Raw genomic sequence first — 24,371 nt, forward strand, 5'->3', positions numbered from 1 at the left:
AAACTATCCTAAAATACAAGGTTTATTTTAAAAACAAAAACTAATCACAATTTAATCAGTTTTGTTTTATTCTTCATAAGGGCCCCCATGTATAAGCAAGGCTTAGAATTAGCACATAAAAGAAAATGGGAGACTGAAAAAAATAAAAAGCAAGCAATAAAAACCCTTTAACTAAATATCATTCACTTAGTGAGTGAATAAAATGGCTATATATTTGGCAATGTGAAAAATAAAGGAAAATTACTCATCAAAGCCTTTTAGTGCATAGATAGTATGCAGTATATATCTTTTAACTTTTCACAGTTTACTTTCAAATGACATCACATCACCTCACCTATAGTATAAGAAATTTACGTTAGTATACTTCCATTTCTCCCCTCCAGACCTTTAAACTATTGCTAGTATGTATTTTACTTATACATAGCTTATAAACCCCATTAATAATCCCAATAAAAAATTATTTTTAAAGAGTCAATTATTTTTTAGAGAGTGAATTAAATAAGAAAAAAATATATGTATATACGTAGATTGCCCCTTGTCGTTACCGTTTCCAGTACTCTTCATTTCCTGATGTAGACTCATTATTTCCATTTGGTATCGTTTTCTTTTCCCCTGAAGGACTACCCGTTGGAGATTTATAAATTGGACAGCCACTCTGAAAACTGTTGGGCAGAATCTAACAAAACTGAATGCGTGCACACCCTATCCTCAGCAATTCCTGTCCAAATATAATTGTGCACATAGCTTCATCAAATAAGCATACGTAACAACCTGTTTATAATAGCAAAAAATGGAAAACTACCCAAGTGTCAATCAGCAGTAGAATGGATAAATAAATTGTGGTATATTCACACAATGGAATACTATGCAACAGTGAGAATGAATGATCTATACACAACTACATACAAGTATACATACACTATGTATGTACGATATACAATTATATACAACAACTATATACAATGATATGGATGAATCTCAAAAACATGATGTTGAACAAAAACAACAACAAAAAAGCAGATGCATAAGAGTATGTACCACATGATTCCATTTACATAAAATACAAAAAAAAGTCAGACTAATAGAGTGGATAGTGGTTACCTTTGGTGTGGAGAGAAATACAACAGTGACCAGAAGGGATGTAAAGAGAGCTTCTGGGTGCTGCTAGCAATCTGGTTCTTGATCTGGGTACTACTCATCTGGATGTAGTCAGCTTGTGAGAGTTCATTGATCTGTGCACTTATAGTATATGTATGTACATATTTGTACAAACATACATATATATGTACATATATATAGTATGTATATGATACTTTTTTAAAAATTAAAAAATAAATAAAAAATTGAAAATGTATATTACCTCAATTTTGTACCCAGCTCATCTAAGTTATGTCCCCATTTTAGAGTTGAAGAAAATGAGCAATAGCGAGTTTAAGTTACTTGGTTACTTTAAGTTACTAATATTGGCTCAATTAAATGGTCTTTAGGTTCCCTTCTAGTTCTAAGACATGATTTTGTAAAACCACTGCTTTGGAATCTAACTTTCTGACTATCTTTTTACTCTAATTTCTATTGGCCTTCCTAATCTACTAACGTCTCCAAATTTCTATATCCAAAGATAATCTTCTTTGATATTTAAAATAATACTTCAACAAAAAGTTTTCTTGCATATTGCAGAGTTTTTTATTTGTACTAATCTTATGTTTATTTTCTACATACATCGTTTTATAGGCAAGCAAAGGTCGGACTACAATTGTGGTAGCACACCGGCTGTCTACTATTCGAAATGCAGATGTGATTGTGGCCATAGAAGATGGGAGGGTGATGGAAAAAGGAACACATGCTGAACTAATGGCAAAACGGGGTCTATATTATTCGCTTGCAATGTCACAGGTAATGTTTACGTGATAAAGCTTTAAGTTAGAGGATTGTTAAGAGATTGTATCACACTAAGGAAGTAGAAGTCCTGGATTACAGTCTTAAATTTCACAAAGCAATCAGAGTTTATTTATAGTTCCTCAGTGAAGAAATGGTGACTGAGCACGTCAAATATCCTCAGCATTGTCCTAGATAATATCATAAAGGTTAAAGAACTAATGGGTACATACACCTAATATTTACCAGGCATAAATAGGTCTTAGAGCTTGTATGTGGCAGATCCAGGACTGTCTACCTTTATGTATTATTATCTCTGGGTTAGAACAAAAAGAAATATAACACATAATTCCTACTTAAGGACTTAAAACTTACTTATAGAGGCAAAATGCAAAACTGTAAATACAAATGTTATAAGCTATAGAAATAAGAAGCACAAATGATGGGGATGGGGTTGGGGAGGGACTGGATTGCTTGAGGAAAGTTTCCCAGAAGAGGTTTTGAAGGCTAGAAGGCAGGAGGTCCAGATGGAGGAGAAGTCTGGGTAGGGAAAACAGCAACACAGGGGGAAGAAGGAATCTGACAGGCATGCACCTAAAACAGAAAGGAGTCCAGGCTTCCATGAGTAAGGATGAATGCTGGGGGAATAATGGGAAAGAATTGGATAACAAGGGTCAGATAGTGGAAGTTCTTGGAAGCCAGGTGAAAGGGTGAGACTTAATGTGTAGGATGCACTTAACACAGAGCCTGGCACACAGTGGACACCCAGTAAATATCTGTTGAATGAGGGGATACACACATAGATCCATACCTGTGTACATACTGCTTCCTCACAGGTAGACTGGAAAGCTCATGTTGTTGCTCACCATCAACTTTCACAACAATACTGGAGATAAAGTGACAAATTCTTACTTTGGGATTCCTTTTTCTGCGTGCCATACTATCCATTCTACTTGATTTCACATAATTTTTTATAAGGCCCATTAATATATGTATGTGACTGGTATTAAGCATTAGCTGTCTTCTTCATTCTTGACCAAGAAGACAGTCTGCTTTCCAAGGGGTCTTCCACACATAAGTCATTGCAACACTTTTCTTTGTTTTACATCTTTATCTTTCTGATTATATCTTTGATGTCAATATTATTACCACTGGAGTCCTTGGGTGGTGGAAATAGTTAAGTGCTCAACTACTAGCTGAAAGGTTGGCAGTTCAAACCACCCAGAGGCACCTCTGAAGACAGACTTGGTAGTCTGATTCCTAAAGATCACAGCCTCAAAAGCCCTGTGGAGCAGTTATCCTGGCACACGTGGGGTCGCCAAAAGTTGGAATCGACTTGGTGACAGCTAACATGAACAACAATATTATTATTGTCAGTTTACAAATCAAATTTAGAAAGCTATGAGCCTCCGTATCCTCATCAACCTTATAACTCCAGATTTCAAACCCTAGCTTTCTCCGTTATGAAAGAATGACATATCTATGAACATACCCTCTGAAGCAATGACAGTATGATAAGGAAGTTTGAAAATGTAAAATTTGATTTGAAAACTGCCTGATCCTGACTTGATGTCACATTAGTCCATATTTTGTGTCGAAGAAAAGTTAGATGGTGTTTGTCTATTGAATTTGCGTGATTTTCATTTCCATAGTGAAGTAAACTTATTACTTTGTGAAGTTAAAAAGTTCAAAATTTTCAAACTAATACAAGTAGCAATAAGGGGAAATAACTGTGGTTCAATTAATTCTGTTTTGAGATTCTTTTAAACCTACTACACTGCTGTCTTTCTTTAGGGTAGCACATCTTTATTTTTCATTAAAACTAAACTGAAATCCACTGTTATTTCTTAGATTAAAGAGCTTCACAGTGCAGGGAAAACAAAAAATGATATGTTCGTGGTATAAATGCATAAAAATTTAAAACACCTTATTCAAAATGGATTCGTATTCTCTGATTACCTAAAATAATGTCTTTAATACTCAGTGAACAACTAAAATATCCTAGGCACTGTATAGCACACCTAACATAATTTTCATAAGCTAGTAACTCAGTTTTGAAACTCCGAACACACTTATTTGTCACTATTGCCTGTAGTGTCCAAATGAATTAATTTAGGAGAATTATGTGGATCATAATGATTATAAAAATTAATGTTACTAAGGGAGTCATACTGAGAGGCAGCACAACGAAGTGGTTAAAGTTATGAACTTTGAAACCACTGCAAGCTGAAACCCAAACTTTGCCACTTCATAGTTTTCAGACATTTGAGAAGTTATTTAAATTCTCTGCCTCAGTTTTTTAATCTCCAAGATGGGGAAAATAATAAACCAAAAAAACCGGTTGCTGTCGAGTCTATTCCGATTCATAGCAACCCTGTAAGACAGAATAGAACTGCCCCATAGGGTTTCCAAGGAGCACCTGGTGGATTCGAACTGCCGACCTCTTGGTTAGCACTTAACCATTAAGCCACCAGGGTTTCCAGTTGTAACTTATTAATTAATTATCATGAATATTAAATGTGTTAATTCATGTAAAGTGCTTAAAAGTGTTGTTGGCATAAACCAAAAAAAACCAAATCTGCTGCTGTTGAGTCGATTCTGACTCATAGCAACCCTATTAGACAGAGTAGAGCTGCCCCATAGAGTTTCCAAGGAGCGCCTGGTGGATTCAAACTGCCAACCTTTTTGATTAGCAGCTGTAGCACTTAACCACTACCCCACCAGGGTTTCCGTTGTTGGCATAGTAAGTATTATTTTATTATTATAAACTTTAGCATTATCCAATCAAACTTTTGAGAAAAGTTCAAACCTGAAGATTAATGTTGTAATTATTCATCTGAAATATACATGATTATGTACAGATGTATTCCCTTTAGTGAGTTTATATGTGAAAATGAAACAAAAACAGATAGAAATATATACAGGAGTCCCTGGGTGGCACAAATGATTAAGCACTCAACTATCAGGCAAAACGTTGGCGGTTGGAACCCACCCAGAGGTACCTCTGAAGAAAGGCCTGGCGATCTGCTTCCAAAAGATCATAGCCTTGAAAAACCTATGGAGCAGCTCTCCTCTGTGCATACGGGGTTGCCATAAGTAGGAGTCTACTTGACAGCAGCTAGCAACAATGAGAGATATATGCATAACAAAACTTGTCATTGTTGTGGTTGTTTTGTCTAGCAGGTTTCTCAGGAAAAGGAATTATCTTTGCCCTGTTAAAACAACTTAGAAAAATCTATTATGAGAAGACATCAAAGTTTTATTTCAAACTTAACACAAAGTAATAGTTACTGGGGGGAAAAAAAGCCAAATAAAAGATTTTTCTCTTGGTAGAAAAATTTATAGAAAAGAAGAATGTGATAGCTAAAGGAATGTCTGATTAAAGATGTTAGAATACAAGGCTAATTGAAGTTCATTGTGCCTTTAAATGATGGATTAACCGTTGTTAAACAAATTACAGTATTTCCAGAAGTCTTCAGGCACACATTCTCCTTGTGTGACTAAATCCACAGCCATCTGTCCATCTTTGCTCCCCTACCCTAGTCTAAGCCACCCTCATCCTAACTGGGTTCCTCTTTTCTCTCTTGTCCCCTCCTCCCATATCTTGAGTATTTAGAATTAAGTGTGTTCATAGTTTCCAAAATGAGTTACCAGTTTATGTAGACATCATATATGTTAGGTGTACTATAAAGTATCCGGAGTAAACACACAGAGTTACTCATGCCACATTCAGATGAGCAGAGAAAATGTAGCACCTTCATTTCACTAAAACGCTGTCATTTCTCTGAGTATCAAGAAAAATAGAAACTAGACTTACAGCATTCTGGCTTAAAACTCAGTCCTATCCTATAACTTAAACAGTTTCTTTAAGGTTAACTTGGTTTCTTTGGAACTTCTCATTCTTTAACAGCCAGCTCCATCAATTTTACTTTTTGATCCCAGTTAGCAATGGGAAACAGTGGCAGACCAGGGCTGTGTTACTGTCTCTCAGGCCCAGGACCAGCCTCACATATCAGTGCCTGGCTACATGTTCTAATTTTACAAGGTCTTGAAAAGGCTGGGAGGAAGGGGTCAGAAGAGTATATTTGAGACATCTGTCTTACAAAGCTCCTGTTACTAAGATCTGCACCAGCTCGTGCTATAATTGTTTTGGATTAAGGCATTATTTTCTCCAGTTAATTATACAGGTCTTTGTAAAAGGAGTCCCTGGGTGGTAGAAATGGTTAATGTACTCGCTGCTAACCGAAAGGTTGGTAGTTCAAGTCCACCTAGAGACACCTTGGAAGAAAGGCCTGGTGATCTATTTCCGAAAAATCAGCCATTGAAAACCCTATGAAGCACAGTTCTACTCTCACACACATGGAGTCACCATGAGTTGGAATAGAATTCATGAAAACTGGTTTGTTTTTTTTAAAGAAAACACAACAATTAAGCTACTGTTAGTCACTAACATTTTAGCACGAGTTAGACTTACGAGTTCTCTATCCAGCCTAAAGACTGTTCGGCAAGAACTGCCTAAGATTATGCCTCCTTCAGTAACAGAGGCAGCAACAGTTTTGAAAGGATATTTAATAAAGATCCTTTGAATTTTTAAGGCTTTATTCTAATGATAACCTGTGTATTCTTCATTTAAGGATATTAAAAAAGCTGATGAAGAGATGGAATCCATGACATGTGCTACCGAAAAAAATATTGGTTTAGTTCCTCCATGCTGTGTGAATACCATCAAGTCAGGCTTAACACCAGACTTTGCTGACAAGTCTGAGGAATCCATTCAAAATAAAGAGGTAATAGTTCAGCTGTCAACAAGTTGTTCCCACATGTTTTCCAATGAATTTTTACTTAATGCTTATATTATTTAGAACTGATTTATGATGAAATATTACTGTAGTGTTAAGTTTACAAAACCTAAGTCTTCCCGAAACTTTAGCATCACTGTGACGCACTGAGAAGAAGGCCTTCTACTAACAGTACATTTATATCAGAGGTGGTTGTTGGGGCAAGAAATCTCCTAGGAATGGTACATTACAAATTGACATCAACAGGTAAATGGATAAATAAATTGTGCAATAAAAATAAATGAACTATTGATTCATGTAATACTGTAGTTGAATCTCAGAATAATTTGGCTGAGCATGAGAAGCCAGACCAAAAAAAAAAAGTACATACTGTTTGATTCCATTTATATAATATTCTAGAAAATGCAGACTAACCGAGAGTGGCAGAGAGCATCAGTGGTTGCAGGGGGAAGGACTGGAAGCTAGGAGATATTACAAAAGAGAGATTACAGAAGACAGGAGGAAACTTTTGGAGTAACGGGTATATATTCATTCTCTTGACTGTGGTGATGGTTCCACCAGTATGTAGTTGTGCCCAAACTTATCAAATTGTACATTTTAAATATATGCAGTTTGTTGTATGAAAATTATAACTCTATAAAGCTGTAAAAAACAGGTGAAATTTAAAATTCTTAAAGAGATTTGTTTTTTTTTTAATCATTTTTAGCCCTTGTATATCTCTTTTTTAAATGCTTAGAATTTCATATATTTTCATATCAAAATCTCTTAAAACATGCTTCTCACCTATAGCATACTGAGGTAACAGAGCATGTGTTTGATGAATTTTTTCACTTGGTTTTTGTCTTATTTTATTTGTTTCGATCTTGATAACAGGATTTAAATGGTCCTCATTTTCCTGAGCCTGATATTGTATATTTTCCCAGGGGCAAAAGGACATATTCTTTAAAGTGATTCATGTAATACAAATTATCCTATAGGAGGCAGGATGGTGTAGAATTCAAAAACAATCTTTACAAGACAGCCCTTCTGCTTTCTAGGCTCTTTATTTCCTGGGACATGCTAAGCCTTAGTTTCATTACAAAGTGGGATAATTTTGTAAAGCATTTTGCTCTGTGCTCAGTGCTTGACAAAGGGTTGGTGTGGAACTTTTTAAATTTCCATATATTCTTTTGGACAATGAGCTTCAGAAAACTTCAAAAGGAAAGATAGCACTAATTTAAAAAACCAAGCTCATTGCCATCGAGTCATTTCCAGCTCATAGCAATCCTGTAGGACAGCGTAGAACTGCCCCATAGGGTTTCCAAGCAGAGCCTGGTGGATTCGAACTGCCGACCTTTTGGTTAGCAGCCTGGGCTCTTAACCACTGTGCCACCAGGGCTCCAGAAAGATAATAATAGGGTCAAATTATTAAGTAATCCAATATAATTGCAGTTCAGCTGTTCTCAAAATAGACTTTCAAGGTATTAGAACTTTAAAAATTTTACTGTTCAAACAATAGAGTTAGCATTCTAGTAGCCAGACTGAGATTAGTGCAAGAATTATAAACTATGTTACAGTTTTTCCCAAAGAATTCTTTGCTTATTTGGTTCACAAATGTCATTATTTTAAGAGTGAATGCCATGAAGAAGTTTTAACATACGAAGTGCCAAGTAGTTCATTGCCTTCTTTCCTATTTTAGAATAATTATTCGTCACAAAGATACTCAGATTTTTTTTTTTTTTAAGTTTCTGGAATAAATTCACTAGGTATCCCAGACAAGACCAAGAAGAGACCATGATCACAGTGTATTCCCTCTGCCCACGGTGACCATACCGCCCACCCCGTCACCCTCCACACAGTCCCCGGAACAGCTGACAGACACCAGCATGGCTGCTGGCATTGCACCCTCTCTGTAAAAGGCCTAGGTTTTTGTGTAATGGAATCCTTCCTCTGTAACAATAGCATCAGCAACGGCAATGGCTACTAACATTGAGCGCTTATGATGTGCCACGGTCCTTGAGTGGTGCAAATGGCTAACGTGCTTGGTGGCTAATGAAAAACTTGGCGGTTAAAGTCCACCCAGAGGTGCCTGGTAAGAGAGGCCTGGCGATCTACTTCTGAAAAGTCAGCCACTGAAAGCCTCACGGAGAACAGTTCTACTCTGACACACACACGGGGTCCCCACGAGTTGGAATCAGCTCACGGGCAACTGGATTTTCTCTTTTTTTTTAATTATTATTATGTGTCAAATACTGAGCTAAGCTTTACATGCTTTTCTTCATTTAATTCTCAAAATAATTCTATGAGATAGAAACTGATTTCATCCCCTTGGAAAGACGGCTGAGACTTGGCAACTTGAAGTAATTAGCTCAGATTCTGCAACATTTTGCTTGTAAAAGAAACTCAAAAACAAGCCTGATGTTTTAAAAATATATATATATATTTCTGTAAATAAATCATGAAACTGGAAAACTTTCATACTTAAAACTTTAGTAAAACTTTTAGTTTTTGAGCTTCCTCTGCTTTTTCTGCTTAGGTCCTGCCTAGATTTTTGTCTTATCTTAGGATATGACATTGCACCCAGTTAAGAGGAATAAAGATAAATATGCCTGTCAGTTCTTCTAGGTTTCTTAGCTATTAGAACATGTGGATTAAAATTTTAAGGATGAGTAAAGTGTCAAAAGGTGATAAATGCACAGAGTCAATTCTGGGTAAGGTTCCTTATTTTTATGTTTCGACATCATCATTAATTGCATAGGTAGTGAAATTTTTCTAAGAAAAATTCTGGGTTCTATTCTGCCACAGTTATATTTGATGTTTTATATGATAACTGTGTCTACAATTGGCTAACTTCTCTCCACGCCATTATGCTCTCAAACTGAGGTTAACCAAAATATTTTCTTTTTAGACAAGTCTCCCTGAAGTTTCTCTACTAAAAATCATGAAATTAAATCAGCCTGAATGGCCTTTGGTGGTCCTGGGGACACTGGCTTCGGTTCTAAATGGGAGTGTTCATCCAGTATTTTCCATCATCTTTGCAAAAATTGTAACTGTAAGTAAAACTAATTTGCTAATATTTCTAACAATTGTCAACAAAGCATAGGCCGGGAGAACAGGTTTGTTGTGCTCTAACCCAACAAAGGGAAAACTGGGACTTTTAATGGGTCACCTCTAGTGTGGGGTCCATGATAGGAGGGTTAACGAATGTTCTCAGGGGTAAGACATCTATTGTGAAGTGTTTGGCGGGCCCCTGTTGACTGGGCAATCAGTAAAGAAATTGCTTTACTTTCTAATTTTGACTCAGTGCTGTATCAGCATTCCAAAGCACTGAAGCCATTAAAAAGACAAATATGACGACTTTCCTTTCAGCCAGTCAGAACAATAGCAATTTTTTTATTACCATCCAGCTCAGGGAGAGGAAGTAACAAGAATTTGGCTTTGTACTGAAGGATCCGGAAGAGTTGGTGGGTTCAAGGATCTTATTCCATCCACGTTAAGTCGTCAGTCTTCCTGATTTACCCAGCTACACTTTGTCAATATAAATGCCAATATCTGTATAATGACTTTTAGGAACAATTTCTCTGGACATGTATGTAGGTCTCACATTGCAAGTGGTACTCTAAATAGAGGAATATTTAGAAACTTTACAAGTTATTAGAAATGATAGCTAATTCAAACAAACTAAAAATTTCTTTGAAAATATACCATAATAATAACAGCTAGCGGGCTCATTTGCCTGATCCCATATTTACATAGTAAGTGAGAGAATTAAAGACAAATTATATTTATCACATGTAATGGATGTAGACAAAGGAAAAAGGACACACTCTTCCTCCCTGACCCCCAGAAATGTGTATAGAGCCTTATTCTTCCATTCAGATTCATGCAAAAAAAAATCCTGATGATGATACATTTTGATTTCTTTTTTTCTGTCTTTTATATCTTCCTCCAAATCCCTGGTGCAAAATCTTTTCCTTTTCAGATGTTTGAAAAGAATGATAAGACCACATTAAAGCATGAGGCTGAGATTTATTCCATGATATTTGTCCTTTTGGGTGCTATTTGCTTTGTCGGTTTTTTCATGCAGGTAAGCTTTTAATAAATAAAACAAGTCTGAACATGGTGACATATTGATGTCATCCTCTGTTTGTTAAAAATATAATAACTAAATGTTAAAAAGAAATCGAAGGGTGAGTTAAGAATAAATGTAGATTTTCTTTTCCCCTCCCAGGGATTGTTTTACGGCCGAGCAGGAGAAATATTAACGATGAGATTAAGACACTTGGCATTTAAAGCCATGTTATATCAGGTCAGTGTTGCACTGATTTTCTCTTATTTTATTTAAAATTTATTTTAAAATATTCTAGCTTGTAGTTTTTTCTCAAGTTAACTTCTTGGCATCATCTTTCCTCTGATTGTTTAAAAGCATGTTTTTTTTGTGTGTTCTGTGCTGCAAAAAAAAATCTGCTGTCAGGATTCTTACAATATTTTTTTTCGAGTAGAAGCAAGTCCAAAACTGTTATGCTCTAAAATACAACTTAAACAAGGATTTAGGGCCCACTCCTTGTTTCTTGCGTTTATCTCGGCAAATCTTTCGTTCAATGCATAATACGGTGCTCCAGGATCAAAATGGAAAACCATATGAAAACTTAAAAGAGTTAAGAGCGACAACATCTTGTGAATATATTTTGAGAAGAAGTTGTTAATTTCTCCCGTTCTCATCCATGTGCACAACTTAACTTTTTCCACTCCAGACTTTGCAAAGCACCCAGTTTCTCTGCCCTGATAGGAAAAGTCCAGAAGTCAGATAGCATCAGTCTAGCTGACAGGACCTCCTGCCTCATACAGAGCATCAGTCACACCTGTGAAATAACTAAAACTAGGTGGATCAAGTAGTAATCTGAAGAAGTGAGTCTTGGGGGCAAATGGCAGGCATGTCTCCAATTGGCACCTCGAAAATTCTTTCATGAAGGCTGAGGTGGATTGGGTTACCCTGAAAGGCAGTAATCATTTGGAGCCCTTCGCCTCACTTTCTGTCACCAGTGCTTACCGAGCAGGAGCAAATAGCTTCCTGCCAGGCTAATTTCTTTTCAGAAATATAGTTACTGTCACTCCAGCTAAGTCGTCAGAACAAACCAGTTTTTACATCCTGTGCCTTTTAGGAGTAGTACTCTGAAGACCGGTGTGTAACAAAACTCCTCAGCTTTGTAGTCTAAAGGAACAAAATGCAGTGATGGAAAGTAGTGGTTTCTCATAGCAACTTGATGTTCTGAAGCAGTTGTTGCCCTCCTACCCTCTGCTCAAAAGCATCGAGTCTCTGATCTTGCTTCCACCTTAGGAGACACTCCTTATTCTGGGGGGAGAAGGCGTATGGGGGGATCATGAAACAACGTAATGCCCACATGGATCTCTCCTCTCAAAATTGTACTTAATAAATTTTTTTTTCAACACCGTACGTTTTTACCTCAGATCTTTTATGGCATAAGGCGAGATTTTGATGAACTAATATTGTATATCACACTTGTTGACAATTCCTACCATTTTTTTTGCTTCATGAATTTGTGGTTGTTTTTCCCTGTTCAAAAAAAATTATTTTAAGTTTCCTGGAGTGTTTAAAAATGGTTCCTAAATATCTGAATGTTTTATACAGAAGAGTACACGTTTTAATTTTCCCAAGCGTTACTTTTAACTTCCCCTCTGCTCAAGGTCATGGGCCATTTTGACCAGTGGAGCTGCTATTAATCCAGTATCCTGATGGTTAATACTAAACGGTGATCCTCTGCCCAGCGTTAACCATGTGAATACCAGGGCGGTAACATTCTTGGTTAAAGCAGTCTCTGACCAAAAGAACGCTCCAACCCTTACCCTAGGTATGAACTCTGGACCTCCACAAAGCGTGCACGTGCTTACAAAGACATATACGCAGAAATCCTATGCTCTTTAGCAGATGTTATTAAATCCCCCTTTTCAGCATGTCATTTGTTTTTCCTCTTCATCCTCCAGCATTCTTTTTGCTTCTTGTCTTTGCTTTTTAAAACTGGAGGAAAAGAAAAGAGTAGTACATCTGGTCTTTAAAGTATCTTCACATTTGTGCTTTTGTCTATAGTAAGGGAAGCTCCTACTGTGGGTTTGACCTAACTCTTACTACCTGATTTTTGTCCTAAGATAAGACTTTTTATGGCTTAGATAGCATGCTGAGGCTTGCAGTGCTTTTTATAACCCTCTTTTGAGGCAGAAGTATTTATGGAATCAGGCGTGGTCTTTTTATAGCTATAAAATCTAAATTTTATTTGCTTATTTGTAATCCTTCAAGATTTATATTATTCCAGGTGAAAAGAATGTTCTAGTTGTTGCTGCATATACAATGAAAACTGTGAGAGCCAGAACCCAATGGGACTGCCTTGTTTTTCTGCGTCTTACCAGTTTTCCACCTTTGACAGGGTGCAGTCTTACCACTTCTCTATCATTCTCTATTAGTCAAAAATATTTGAGTTTTCCTTCTCTGACAGGTTTGCACCTTACACAAGTTTCAGCTTTCACAGGTTTTGCTGTAATTCATTGTTTATTGTGTTTCAAAGCTAAATTTATGTTTCTTAATGATAAGTACTAACCTATACAGCTATTGAGTTTTTAAACAGATATGAAGTTTATTTTTGCTCATTTTCCTCTAAATTAAATTGACTAGGGCCTCTGTGAGGGTCTTTGAATCATAAGGTGATAGCACTGATGGTAATCAATAGGGGCCTAAAAAGTACCTAACCTACTTTCAAAAGGATATGAGACAGCAAATCCTTAAAAAAAAAATAGGTAATGAAATAGTCAGATGGGTGGCAGAACAGGGAAGGTGATTAAAAACTCTGACATCTAGTTACCTAGCATCAAATGCTGTCCTTGCACTTGCCAGCTGTGTGGCCTTGGGCAAGTTACTTAATCTCTCTGTACCTTAGTTTCCTCATTTATAAAATGTGGATAATCATAGTACCTACCCCACAGAGTTGTTGTGATGATTAAATGAGAAAGTATATGTCAGGCACTTTTTTTTAGCACAGTGTCTGGAACATAATAAAAACAAACAAAATAGTTGCCCTTGAGTCGATTCCATCCCATGGCCACCCCATGTATGTCAAAGTAAAACTGTACTCCATAAGATTTTCAATGGCTGTGACCATTTGGAAGTAGATCGCCAGGCCCTTCTTCCCAGGTGCCTCTGGGTGGGTTTGAACTGCCAACCTTTAGGTTAGTAGCCAAGTGCTTAACTATTTGTATCACCCAGGAACTCCCAGAACATGATAATCGCCCAATAAGTGTCAGCTTTTTTTTTTTTCTAGTAGAATTATTGGCCCCCAAATTTATTTACTAGTATTAAAATGCCTGATATCCTTAATTATAATCATTTTACCATCAGGAAGAAAGGATGCAAGCTAATTTTTACTCAACACCAACTATGTTCTAGAAACTTTGCCAAATGTTTTATCATATATTGACTGTGCTGGAAAACAATCCCTATAGTCCATGATTGCTGACTTCTTGAAAAGCAAATTTGGATATCTTGTTAACTGAACATTGGGTACTTACTAAGACTAGCTGCATATGTATCCTGTGCAGTATGTTTTATAGCAAGTTACCGTACAACCAGGAATGCAGTATTCAATTATAAATTCTTTTTCCTTTTTTTTTTTTACTTTATATTGTATCTAAAATTTCTTGGTACATTTCATACATCTAGAAACAATTATCAAATGTATGATATATCTTAACTGTTTAGATTATACAATAGAAAGCAGCCCTTCCCTGACAAGGAACACAACAGAGAACCCCTGAGTGAGCAGGAGAGCAGCAGGATACAGACCTCAAATTCTTGTAAAAAGACCAGACTTAATGGTCAGACTGGGACTGGAAGGACCCCGGAAGCCATGGTCCCCAGACCTTCTGTTACCCCAAGACAGGAACCATTCCCAAAGCCAACTCTTCAGACAGGGTTTGGACTGGAATATGGGATGGAAAATGATACTGGTGAAGAACGAGCTTCTTGGATCAAGTAGACACATGAGACTATGTTGGCATCTCCTGTCTGGAGGGGAGATGAGAGGGCAGAGGGGGTCAGTAGCTGGCCAAATGGACGCAAGGAGAGAAAGTGGAGGGAAGAAGTGTGCTGTCTCATTAGGGGGAGAGCAATTAGGAGTGTATAGCAAGGTGTATATAAATTTTTGTATGAGAGACTGACTTGATTTGTAAACTTTCATTTAAAGCACAATAAAAATTAATTTAAAAAAAAAAAGAAAGAAAGCAGGCCTTCCAGTTTAAGTGCCAAGTTATTGTAGTTACTGAGACGTGTGCCAGGCTCTGATTACTATTGTACTTTCAAAGTGGCTACTGTGCAGTGTAGATCATGATCTCTGTAGAATGCCCTTTGGTCATGGAGGACCCAAAGCTCATCAGGACACCTTCCCAACACAGTGGTTACAGAATAGAGCTCTTATGCTGGGGTCGTACCCAGCCTGCCTCCTGCCATATTCCCCCACGGGAGCTTTCTTCTTACACGACTGTAAGATTAATGTACAGCCCTCTGTTATGCCTTTGTTTCCTAGTTGGCAGAAATCTGTAACCTGGGCCTCAGGGCCCTGCCTGGTTGTAGTGAGCCAACAGTTCTTTTGCTTTTTAGTCACTAAGAATAAACCATTTTTCAATGGCATTTTCTAAAGAATTTTAATCTACAAGAGATACAAGTGGCTTGAGTGAGTGGGAGGAAGCATTAAATAGCTCGTAAAAGGAAATCAGAATCCCTCAGGTACAGAGGCGCTCAGAAGTGCTGTCTCCATTTGCTATTGAAAATGAAATTGGTTATTACATTAGGCTTTTATTGCTCACATTTTCGACCTGTCTCCTTCTTCGGATTGCATGCTTCTTGGATGCAGGGGTTTTACAGCCTTCTGCCTTTTTAGCTTCTCACGATGATCAGTGTTCAGCTCCGTATATATCACTGGCTAACTGGCTCTCACAGATGAGCTCCTGAACAAAATGGGCTTGGCGTGAAGTTCCCTTCCTGAAGCAGATTTCAGCATTAGTTCAGTATTCAAGGGTTAGCTTTTGCAGCATTCAGAATGTTGTAATATGAGAGTAATATGAAGTGCCTGGATCCGCCAGGTGCTCCTCGGAAACTCTATGGGGCAGTTCTACTCTGTCCTATAGGGTCGCTATGAATCGGAATCGACTCGATGGCACTGGGTGGGGGTGGTAAAGCCTTGCTTCACTGGACACTGAAGACAATGGGATAGACCTTTTTTTAAGAATTAATAAATTTAGGTAGAAAGATGTAAAAATTTTTCTAAATTGTGATATGCATTGCCTTAGTTTATAAACATTCCACGGTTCACAACCTAACCATTACTTTATGGTTTGAAATGACAACTTTAAACATCTGTTATTATGTAAAATAGTAATATGATAATGTATCCAGTCCTTCAGATTATATCTATAAATTTTTATGCAATAAGGAACAAGTCATTTGATCCATAGTGTTTACAAGAATGGAGCCCTATGACATAGTGTTAAGAACTCAACTGTTAACCAAAAGGTTGGCAGTTCAAATCCCACCAGCCTCTCCTTGGAAACCCTACAGGATGGTTCTGCCCTGTCCCGTGGGGTCACTATGAGTTTCAGAACCTACTCAAAGGCACCTAACAACAACACTTACAAGAATCGAGTAGCTGTGAATAAAGGAGGCAGGTAAAGGCCTACTTGCTACTTACTTACTTACTACTGCAGGATCACAAATCAGAGAAGAGTCTTTTTGCTAACCATATGTTAATTTCCTTTTTTCTCTAGGATCTTGCCTGGTTTGATGATAAGGAAAACAACACAGGAGCCTTGACAACAATATTAGCTGTAGATATAGCACAAATTCAAGGAGTATGTATTTCGTTCTTATTTCTAAGCAGTGTATGCGTGTGGTATGTGGGTAAGCACCTGTGCACGTGTGTCTATGCATATATGTGAGCTATGCTGAGATGGCCCACATCATTAAGCAGACCAGGTTATTCTCATGGCTAGCAGGGAATTCGCGGTGAAAGGTATAAAGAAGCCTTTGAGTTCTGGATATTTGTAGCCAGAAATAAAGGTTTGATACATGTAATTAGAGAACTGAAGAAGATATGAAGAATGAGTTAAAGAAATGAGCTCAGAATTCGATAGTAAGACAGGAAAAGATAGCAAAAGGAAAATACATAAACACAATTTAGAAGTTTTAGTAACACAATAAAACCAGTGCCATCGAGTCGTTCCAACTTATGGTGACCCCATATGTGTCAGAGTAAAACTGTGCTCCATAAGGTTTTCAGTGGCTGATTTTTCTGGAAGTAGATCACCAGTCCTTTCTTCCAAGGTGCATCAGAGAGGACCCAAACCACCAGCCTTTCAGTTAGCAGCCAAGCAGGTTAACCATTTTCACCGCCCAGAGACTTCTATCCCCCAGAAAATAAGCTCTTATTTAAAATAATGTTTAACAATAACGATTCTGTGCTAAGTGATAAAAGATCAAGTTAAACAGATATGTGTATCATGACTCATCACATTATGTATAAAATACATACAACAAAACAGACCTGCATCACATTCAAAATCAGTTACAGATTGTCAAAGTCGTGCTTAAATTAAGTGTGAGGATTAGCCTTGCGTGGAAGAGATAGAGTAATTTATTAATTTTCTTCCAATTATTTTAATAAAATTAACTTTTATGTAAGAAATGGGATTTCAACTCTGAGGAAAGAAGTGCAAAAGCAAGGCCAGCAAGTATCTGCTTTCCTACTTTTAACTTAAATGAGGTAAAACCTGCAATCTCTTTATTAAAATAAGAAACCAAGCAGAGTTATGGCCTTTTCATTGTGCTTTTCATGCATGTGGGAGGAATGAAGTATCAATGATCATCCTCTGAATGACAGAGATATGTCACAAGTTATTTCTTCTGTTTAAGGATCCCGAGGTGTTGATTAAAGACTTACGACCAGGGCAGCAAATTGTCAAATAAAACCCTTCAGAATTGCATATTTCTTTGGGAGGTTATTTCCATGGGACATGGCAACTATTCAAATTTTTGGACCTTTTACAAGAACTCTTTGTTCAATATATACATCCAAGGGCATGTTTCTATTGGCAGAGAATAGACCATTTTGGTTACAGTTGTGAATATTCATAGGCATCCATAATGGTTTCGAAAAATAGTTTTATGATATAGAAAGGGCTCCAGGGGGAAAGAACATCTTTTTTATTTCTTCTTGGGACTCTTTTTCTTAATTTTAAAGTCTAGGCTCTAGAATTTTAATAGATAGCATTTAAATATTAAAATAGACCCCAGAAGCTTAATTTTACTGGCATAAATGGGAAAAAAAAAAAAAAATGATGGCTAGAAGTCTACCTAACAATCAAATAACGAGCATAGCATTAAACTTCCACGCCACAGTACACTTAACTGAATGACAACTTTTGCATTTAGGAATTCCAGAGTTCACTACTCTAGGCAGAGTTATCATAATTCCATTCACACCTCCATTCTATAAAATTTGCTACTCTTCTTTATTGTGCTAATGATGTTCTCTTATTACCTATCGTTCAAATTCCTTAGAACCCAGTGAAACAGGCATTCTTGCCAACAACTATGTTTTTTTTACATGTGAGGCATCTTCTCTTTGAGCAGTTACCAGATTACCGATTAGCTCTGAAAAGCTAACACTACTTTCCTTACATTCACTGGTTGCTTTCTAATAAGTAGTATTGTCTCTCATCAAAAGAAATTAATAAGAATACTTGTCAGCCTGACTCCTCATGAGCATCTGACTGATACTGCTTGATCACTTGAAACTTGCAATTGCAATGATAATCTTTGGTCTCATAATAACTTCTGGGTAAGTCAAACCATTTTCACTGAATGAAAAGTAGCAGCAAGAGAATAAATGGTCGGAATAGTGATAGCCCATCTTAAAGTTGCTGCATTTAAAAAGTAAAGCAGCCAAAGAAGGATTCAAAGAGAGAGATTATGTCTGTTAACATATAATTCACCTGAACCCTTGCTTTGCCATTTAAAGGTGGATTCATATCTAACTTGAACGAATACCCTTTCAGTTGAACAAAGATTTATATATCAGTCATATTTGTATACTACTTCCTTTCTCATAAAAATGGTCTGGATTGGAGATGAATCAGGAAATGATCGTTTGAGGGTTGTATTTCTTATCATATCAACTTAAGTCATTTTTTATTTCAGTTTATTCATCAATTTCAATTACATTTTACTTCATCACATATATTAGGGTGAATGTTCATACAAATAGCACTTTAATAATAACAAATGTTATTTTGAAATCCTTACTAACTACCCAAAAGGTATTCCTCTGGCCATCTTTAGAAGCTCTCATACTTTGAGAGTCATGATAAACATGTATAAGTGAAATAGAGTCATAGGACAGCATGATTCCTGAAATGGTTGACTGAATCCAATTTAACTTGTATTGTTTTAGCCCAAGGTAATGGTTTATTGCCAATACCTTTGTCAGCACATTATTTTCTGTATAATAAGTAGGTTTATTAAAGGCATAAAGCCATTTTAGAATCTTTGGGAAGGTAGGTTCCATAAAACTACAAGGTATTTTTTCTGTATATTTCATAGTTCCTTTTCATCAATGAAAAGCCTTATTTTTGTTTTACAAGGAGATGTGTTATCATTACTTAAGGGGTACTGAGTTTCTGCTTGGGGAGATGAAAAACTTTTGGAAACGGATAGTGATAATGGTTACACAACATGGGGAATTAATTAATGTTGCTGAATTGCACTTAAAAATGATTAAAAGGGCAAGTTTTTTATTATACATATTTTGCCACAGTAAATTTTTTAAATAGAACTATTTAAAAAAAAAAAAAAACCCATTGCCACCAAGTTGATTCCAACTCATAGCAACCCCATGGGACAGAGTAGAACTGTCCCATAGAGTTTCCAAGGAGCACCTGGTGGATTCAAACTGCCAACCTTTTGGTTAGCAGACAAAGCTCTTAACCACTACACCACCAGGGTTTCCAGAACTATGTGTATTACTACTATTACTAAAAATTTACCTGCCATCAGTTACTTAATAAGATATATGTATCAGGCAGGGAGCCAAGATGGCGGACTAGGCAGACGCTACCTCGGATCCCTCTTACAACAAAGACACGGAAAAACAAGTGAATCAATCACATACATAACAATCTACGAACCCTGAACAACAAACACAGATTTAGAGACGGAGAACGAACTAATACGGGGAAGCAGCGATTGTTTCCAGAGCCTGGAGCCAGCATACCAGTCAGGTACGGCACAAGCACAGAGACCTGCTCCACCCCCCTGAACTAACCCCGGGAGGGGGACCAGCCGGTTCCACGGGCGGCGTGGGACGCAGCCGGTAGGAGAAGTCCCCGGGAGGCAGTGACTGGTCTTGGAGCAGAAAGAGCAGCGTCCGAGCCGGGGAACCGTCCCGCAGGGATTTGGACTGGACGCAGGTACGGCATAAACACGGAGAGTTGCTCCACCCCCCTGAACTAACCCCGGGAAGGGGACCAGCCGGGTCGCGTGGGCGGTGTGGGACGCAGCCGGTAGGAGAAGTCCCCGGGAGGCAGCGACTGGTATTGGAGCAGGGAGAACAGCGTCCCAGCCGGGACACTCGGTCACGGCACAAGCACGGGGAGCTGCTCCACCCATCTGAACTAACCCCGGGAGGAGGCCCAACTGGCTCTCGGGTGTGGCATGGCCACGCGGCTGGAGGGACGAGAAGTCCCCGGGAGGCAGCGACTGATTTTGGAGTCGAGAGTGCACCGTCCCAGTAGGGGAGCCTTGACGCTGGGCGTGGGGCTGGAAGCGGAGGATCTGACCGTGACTCCAGTGGGCCAGACCCCCCGGGGGCAATCTCCACACAGCCAGCACACATAGGTGACGCGCCCCGCGGGAATCTCAGATATAATAGTCATTCCAAGCAAGACAAGCAACTCCGGCTATATTCTGAGGTGCTACTCTCCTATCTCTCTGTTCCCTCCCCCACCCTCCCCAGGCGGCTTCATTAACATCTGAATAGGCTGAGCCAGAGGGAGAACTCTGATAGGGATCTGACTGCATTTTTTTTTAGCGGATTTTCTGGAAAAACTAGTTTCCCAGTGATGGCTCGGAGACAACAATCCATATCAAACCACTTAAAGAAGCAGACCATGACAGCTTCTCCAACCCCCCAAACAAAAGAATCAAAATCTTTCCCAAATGAAGATACAATCCTGGAATTATCAGATACAGAATATAAAAAACTAATTTACAGAACACTTAATGATATCACAAATGAAATTAGGATAACTGCAGAAAAAGCCAAGGAACACACTGATAAAACTGTTGAAGAACTCAAAAAGATTATTCAAGAACATAGTGGAAAAATTAATCAGTTGCAAGAATCTATAGAGAGACAACATGTAGAAATCCAAAAGATTAACAATAAAATTACAGAATTAGACAACGCACTAGGAAGTCAGAGGAGCAGACTCGAGCAATTAGAATGCAGACTGGGACATCTGGAGGACCAGGGAATCAACACCAACATAGCTGAAAAAAAATCAGATAAAAGAATTTAAAAAAATGAAGAAACCCTAAGAATTATGTGGGACTCTATCAAGAAGGATAACCTGCGGGTGATTGGAGTCCCAGAACAGGGAGGGGGGACAGAAAACACAGAGAAAATAGTTGAAGAACTCCTGACAGAAAACTTCCCTGACATCATGAAAGACGAAAGGATATCTATCCAAGATGCTCATCGAACCCCATTTAAGACTGATACAAAAAGAAAAACACCAAGACACATTATCATCAAACTCACCAAAACCAAAGATAAACAGAAAATTTTAAAAGCAGCCAGGGAGAAAAGAAAGGTTTCCTTCAAGGGAGAATCAGTAAGAATATGATCTGACTACTCAGCAGAAACCATGCAGGCAAGAAGGGAATGGGACGACATATACAGAACACTGAAGGAGAAAAACTGCCAGCCAAGGATCATATATCCAGCAAAACTCTCTCTGAAATATGAAGGCGAAATTAAGATATTTACAGACAAACACAAGTTTAGAGAATTTGCAAAAACCAAACCAAAGCTACAAGAAATACTAAAGGATATTGTTTGGTCAGAGAACCAATAATATCAGATATCAGCACAACACAAGGTCACAAAACAGAACATCCTGATATCAACTCAAATAGGGAAATCACAAAAACAAACAAATTAAGATTAATTAAAAAAAAAAATACACATAACAGGGAATCATGGAAGTCAATAGGTAAAAGATCACAATAATCAAAAAGAGGGACTAAATACAGGAGGCATTGAACTGCCATATGGAGAGTGATACAAGGCGATATAGAACAATACAAGTTAGGTTTTTACTTAGAAAAATAGGGGTAAATAATAAGGTAACCACAAAAAGGTACAACAACTCTATAACTCAAGATAAAAACCAAGAAAAACGTAACGACTCAACTAACATAAAGTCAAGCACTATGAAAATGAGGATCTCACAATTTACTAAGAAAAACGCCTCAGCACAAAAAAGTATGTGGAAAAATGAAATTGTCAACAACACACATAAAAAGGCATCAAAATGACAGCACTAAAAACTTATTTATCTATAATTAAGCTGAATGTAAATGGACTAAATGCACCAATAAAGAGACAGAGAGTCACAGACTGGATAAAGAAACACGATCCATCTATATGCTGCCTACAAGAGACACACCTTAGACTCAGAGACACAAACAAACTAAAACTCAAAGGATGGAAAAAAGTATATCAAGCAAACAATAAGCAAAAAAGAAGAGGAGTAGCAATATTAATTTCTGACAAAATAGACTTTAGACTTAAATCCACCACAAAGGATAAAGAAGGACACTATATAATGATAAAAGGGACAATTGATCAGGAAGACATAACCATATTAAATATTTATGCACCCAATGACAGGGCTGCAAGATACATAAATCAAATTTTAACAGAATTGAAAAGCGAGATAGATACCTCCACAATTATAGTAGGAGACTTCAACACACCACTTTCGGAGAAGGGCAGGACATCCAGTAAGAAGCTCCACAGAGACATGGAAGACCTACTTACAACAATCAACCAACTTGACCTCATTGACTTATACAGAACTCTCCACCCAACTGCTGCAAAATATACTTTTTTTTCTAGCGCACATGGAACATTCTCTAGAATAGACCACATATTAGGTCATAAAACAAACCTTTGCAGAGTCCAAAACATCGAAATATTACAAAGCATCTTCTCAGACCACAAGGCAATAAAACTAGAGATCAATAACAGAAAAACTAGGGAAAAGAAATCAAATACTTGGAAACTGAACAATACCCTCCTGAAAAAAGACTGGGTTATAGAAGACATCAAGGAGGGAATAAGGAAATTCTTAGAAAGCAACAAGAATGAAAATACTTCCTATCAAAACCTCTGGGACACAGCAAAAGCAGTGCTCAGAGGCCAATTTATATCGATAAATGCACACATACAAAAAGAAGAAAGAGCCAAAATCAGAGAACTGTCCCTACAACTTGAACAAATAGAAACTGAGCAACAAAAGAATCCATCAGGCACCAGAAGAAAACAAATAATAAAAATTAGAGCTGAACTAAATGAATTAGAGAACAGAAAAACAATTGAAAGAATTAACAAAGCCAAAAGCTGGTTCTTTGAAAAAATTAACAAAATTGATAAACCATTGGCTAGACTGACTAAAGAAATACAGGAAAGGAAACAAATAACCCGAATAAGAAATGAGAAGGACCACATCACAACAGAACCAAATGAAATTAAAAGAATCATTTCAGATTATTATGAAAAATTGTACTCTAACAAATTTGAAAACCTAGAAGAAATGGATGAATTCCTGGAAAAACACTACCTACCTAAACTAACACATTCAGAAGTAGAACAACTAAATAGACCCATAACAAAAAAAGAGATTGAAACGGTAATCCAAAAACTCCCAACAAAAAAAAGCCCTGGCCTGGACGGCTTCACTGCAGAGTTCTACCAAACTTTCAGAGAAGAGTTAACACCACTACTACTAAAGGTATTCCAAAGCATAGAAAATGACGGAATACTACCCAACTCATTCTATGAAGCCACCATCTCCCTGATACCAAAACCAGGTAAAGACATTACAAAAAAAGAAAATTATAGACCTATATCCCTCATGAACATTGATGCAAAAATCCTCAACAAAATTCTAGCCAATAGAATCCAAGAACACATCAAAAAAATAATTCACCCTGATGAAGTGGGATTTATACCAGGTATGCAAGGCTGGTTTAATATCAGAAAAACCATTAATGTAATCCACCACATAAATAAAACAAAAGACAAAAACCACATGATCTTATCAATTGATGCAGAAAAGGCATTTGACAAAGTTTAACACCCATTCATGATAAAAACTCTTACCAAAATAGGAATTGAAGGAAAATTCCTCAACATAATAAAGGGCATCTATGCAAAGCCAACAGCCAATGTCACTCTAAATGGAGAGAAGCTGAAAGCATTTCCCTTGAGAACGGGAACCAGACAAGGATGCCCTTTATCACCGCTCTTATTCAACATCGTGTTGGAAGTCTTAGCCAGGGCAGTTAGGCTAGACAAAGAAATAAAAGGTATCCGG

At 37.5% G+C, this 24,371-nt stretch overlaps 1 protein-coding gene across 1 annotated transcript in view; it reads left to right on the forward strand.

Moving 5' to 3' along the window:
* Nucleotides 1–24,371, forward strand: part of ABCB5 (ATP binding cassette subfamily B member 5) — a 112,021-nt gene that overhangs the window by 45,916 nt on the left and 41,734 nt on the right. Inside the window, exons 14-19 of the mRNA XM_049894288.1 lie at nucleotides 1,732–1,893; nucleotides 6,510–6,662; nucleotides 9,562–9,705; nucleotides 10,636–10,740; nucleotides 10,885–10,962; nucleotides 16,479–16,562. Coding sequence (XP_049750245.1) covers nucleotides 1,732–1,893; nucleotides 6,510–6,662; nucleotides 9,562–9,705; nucleotides 10,636–10,740; nucleotides 10,885–10,962; nucleotides 16,479–16,562 — 726 coding nt within the window. The remainder of the gene's footprint in view (nucleotides 1–1,731; nucleotides 1,894–6,509; nucleotides 6,663–9,561; nucleotides 9,706–10,635; nucleotides 10,741–10,884; nucleotides 10,963–16,478; nucleotides 16,563–24,371) is intronic.

This window comes from Elephas maximus, chromosome 8, assembly GCF_024166365.1.
Source record: "Elephas maximus indicus isolate mEleMax1 chromosome 8, mEleMax1 primary haplotype, whole genome shotgun sequence".
Taxonomy (NCBI): Eukaryota; Metazoa; Chordata; class Mammalia; order Proboscidea; family Elephantidae; genus Elephas; species Elephas maximus.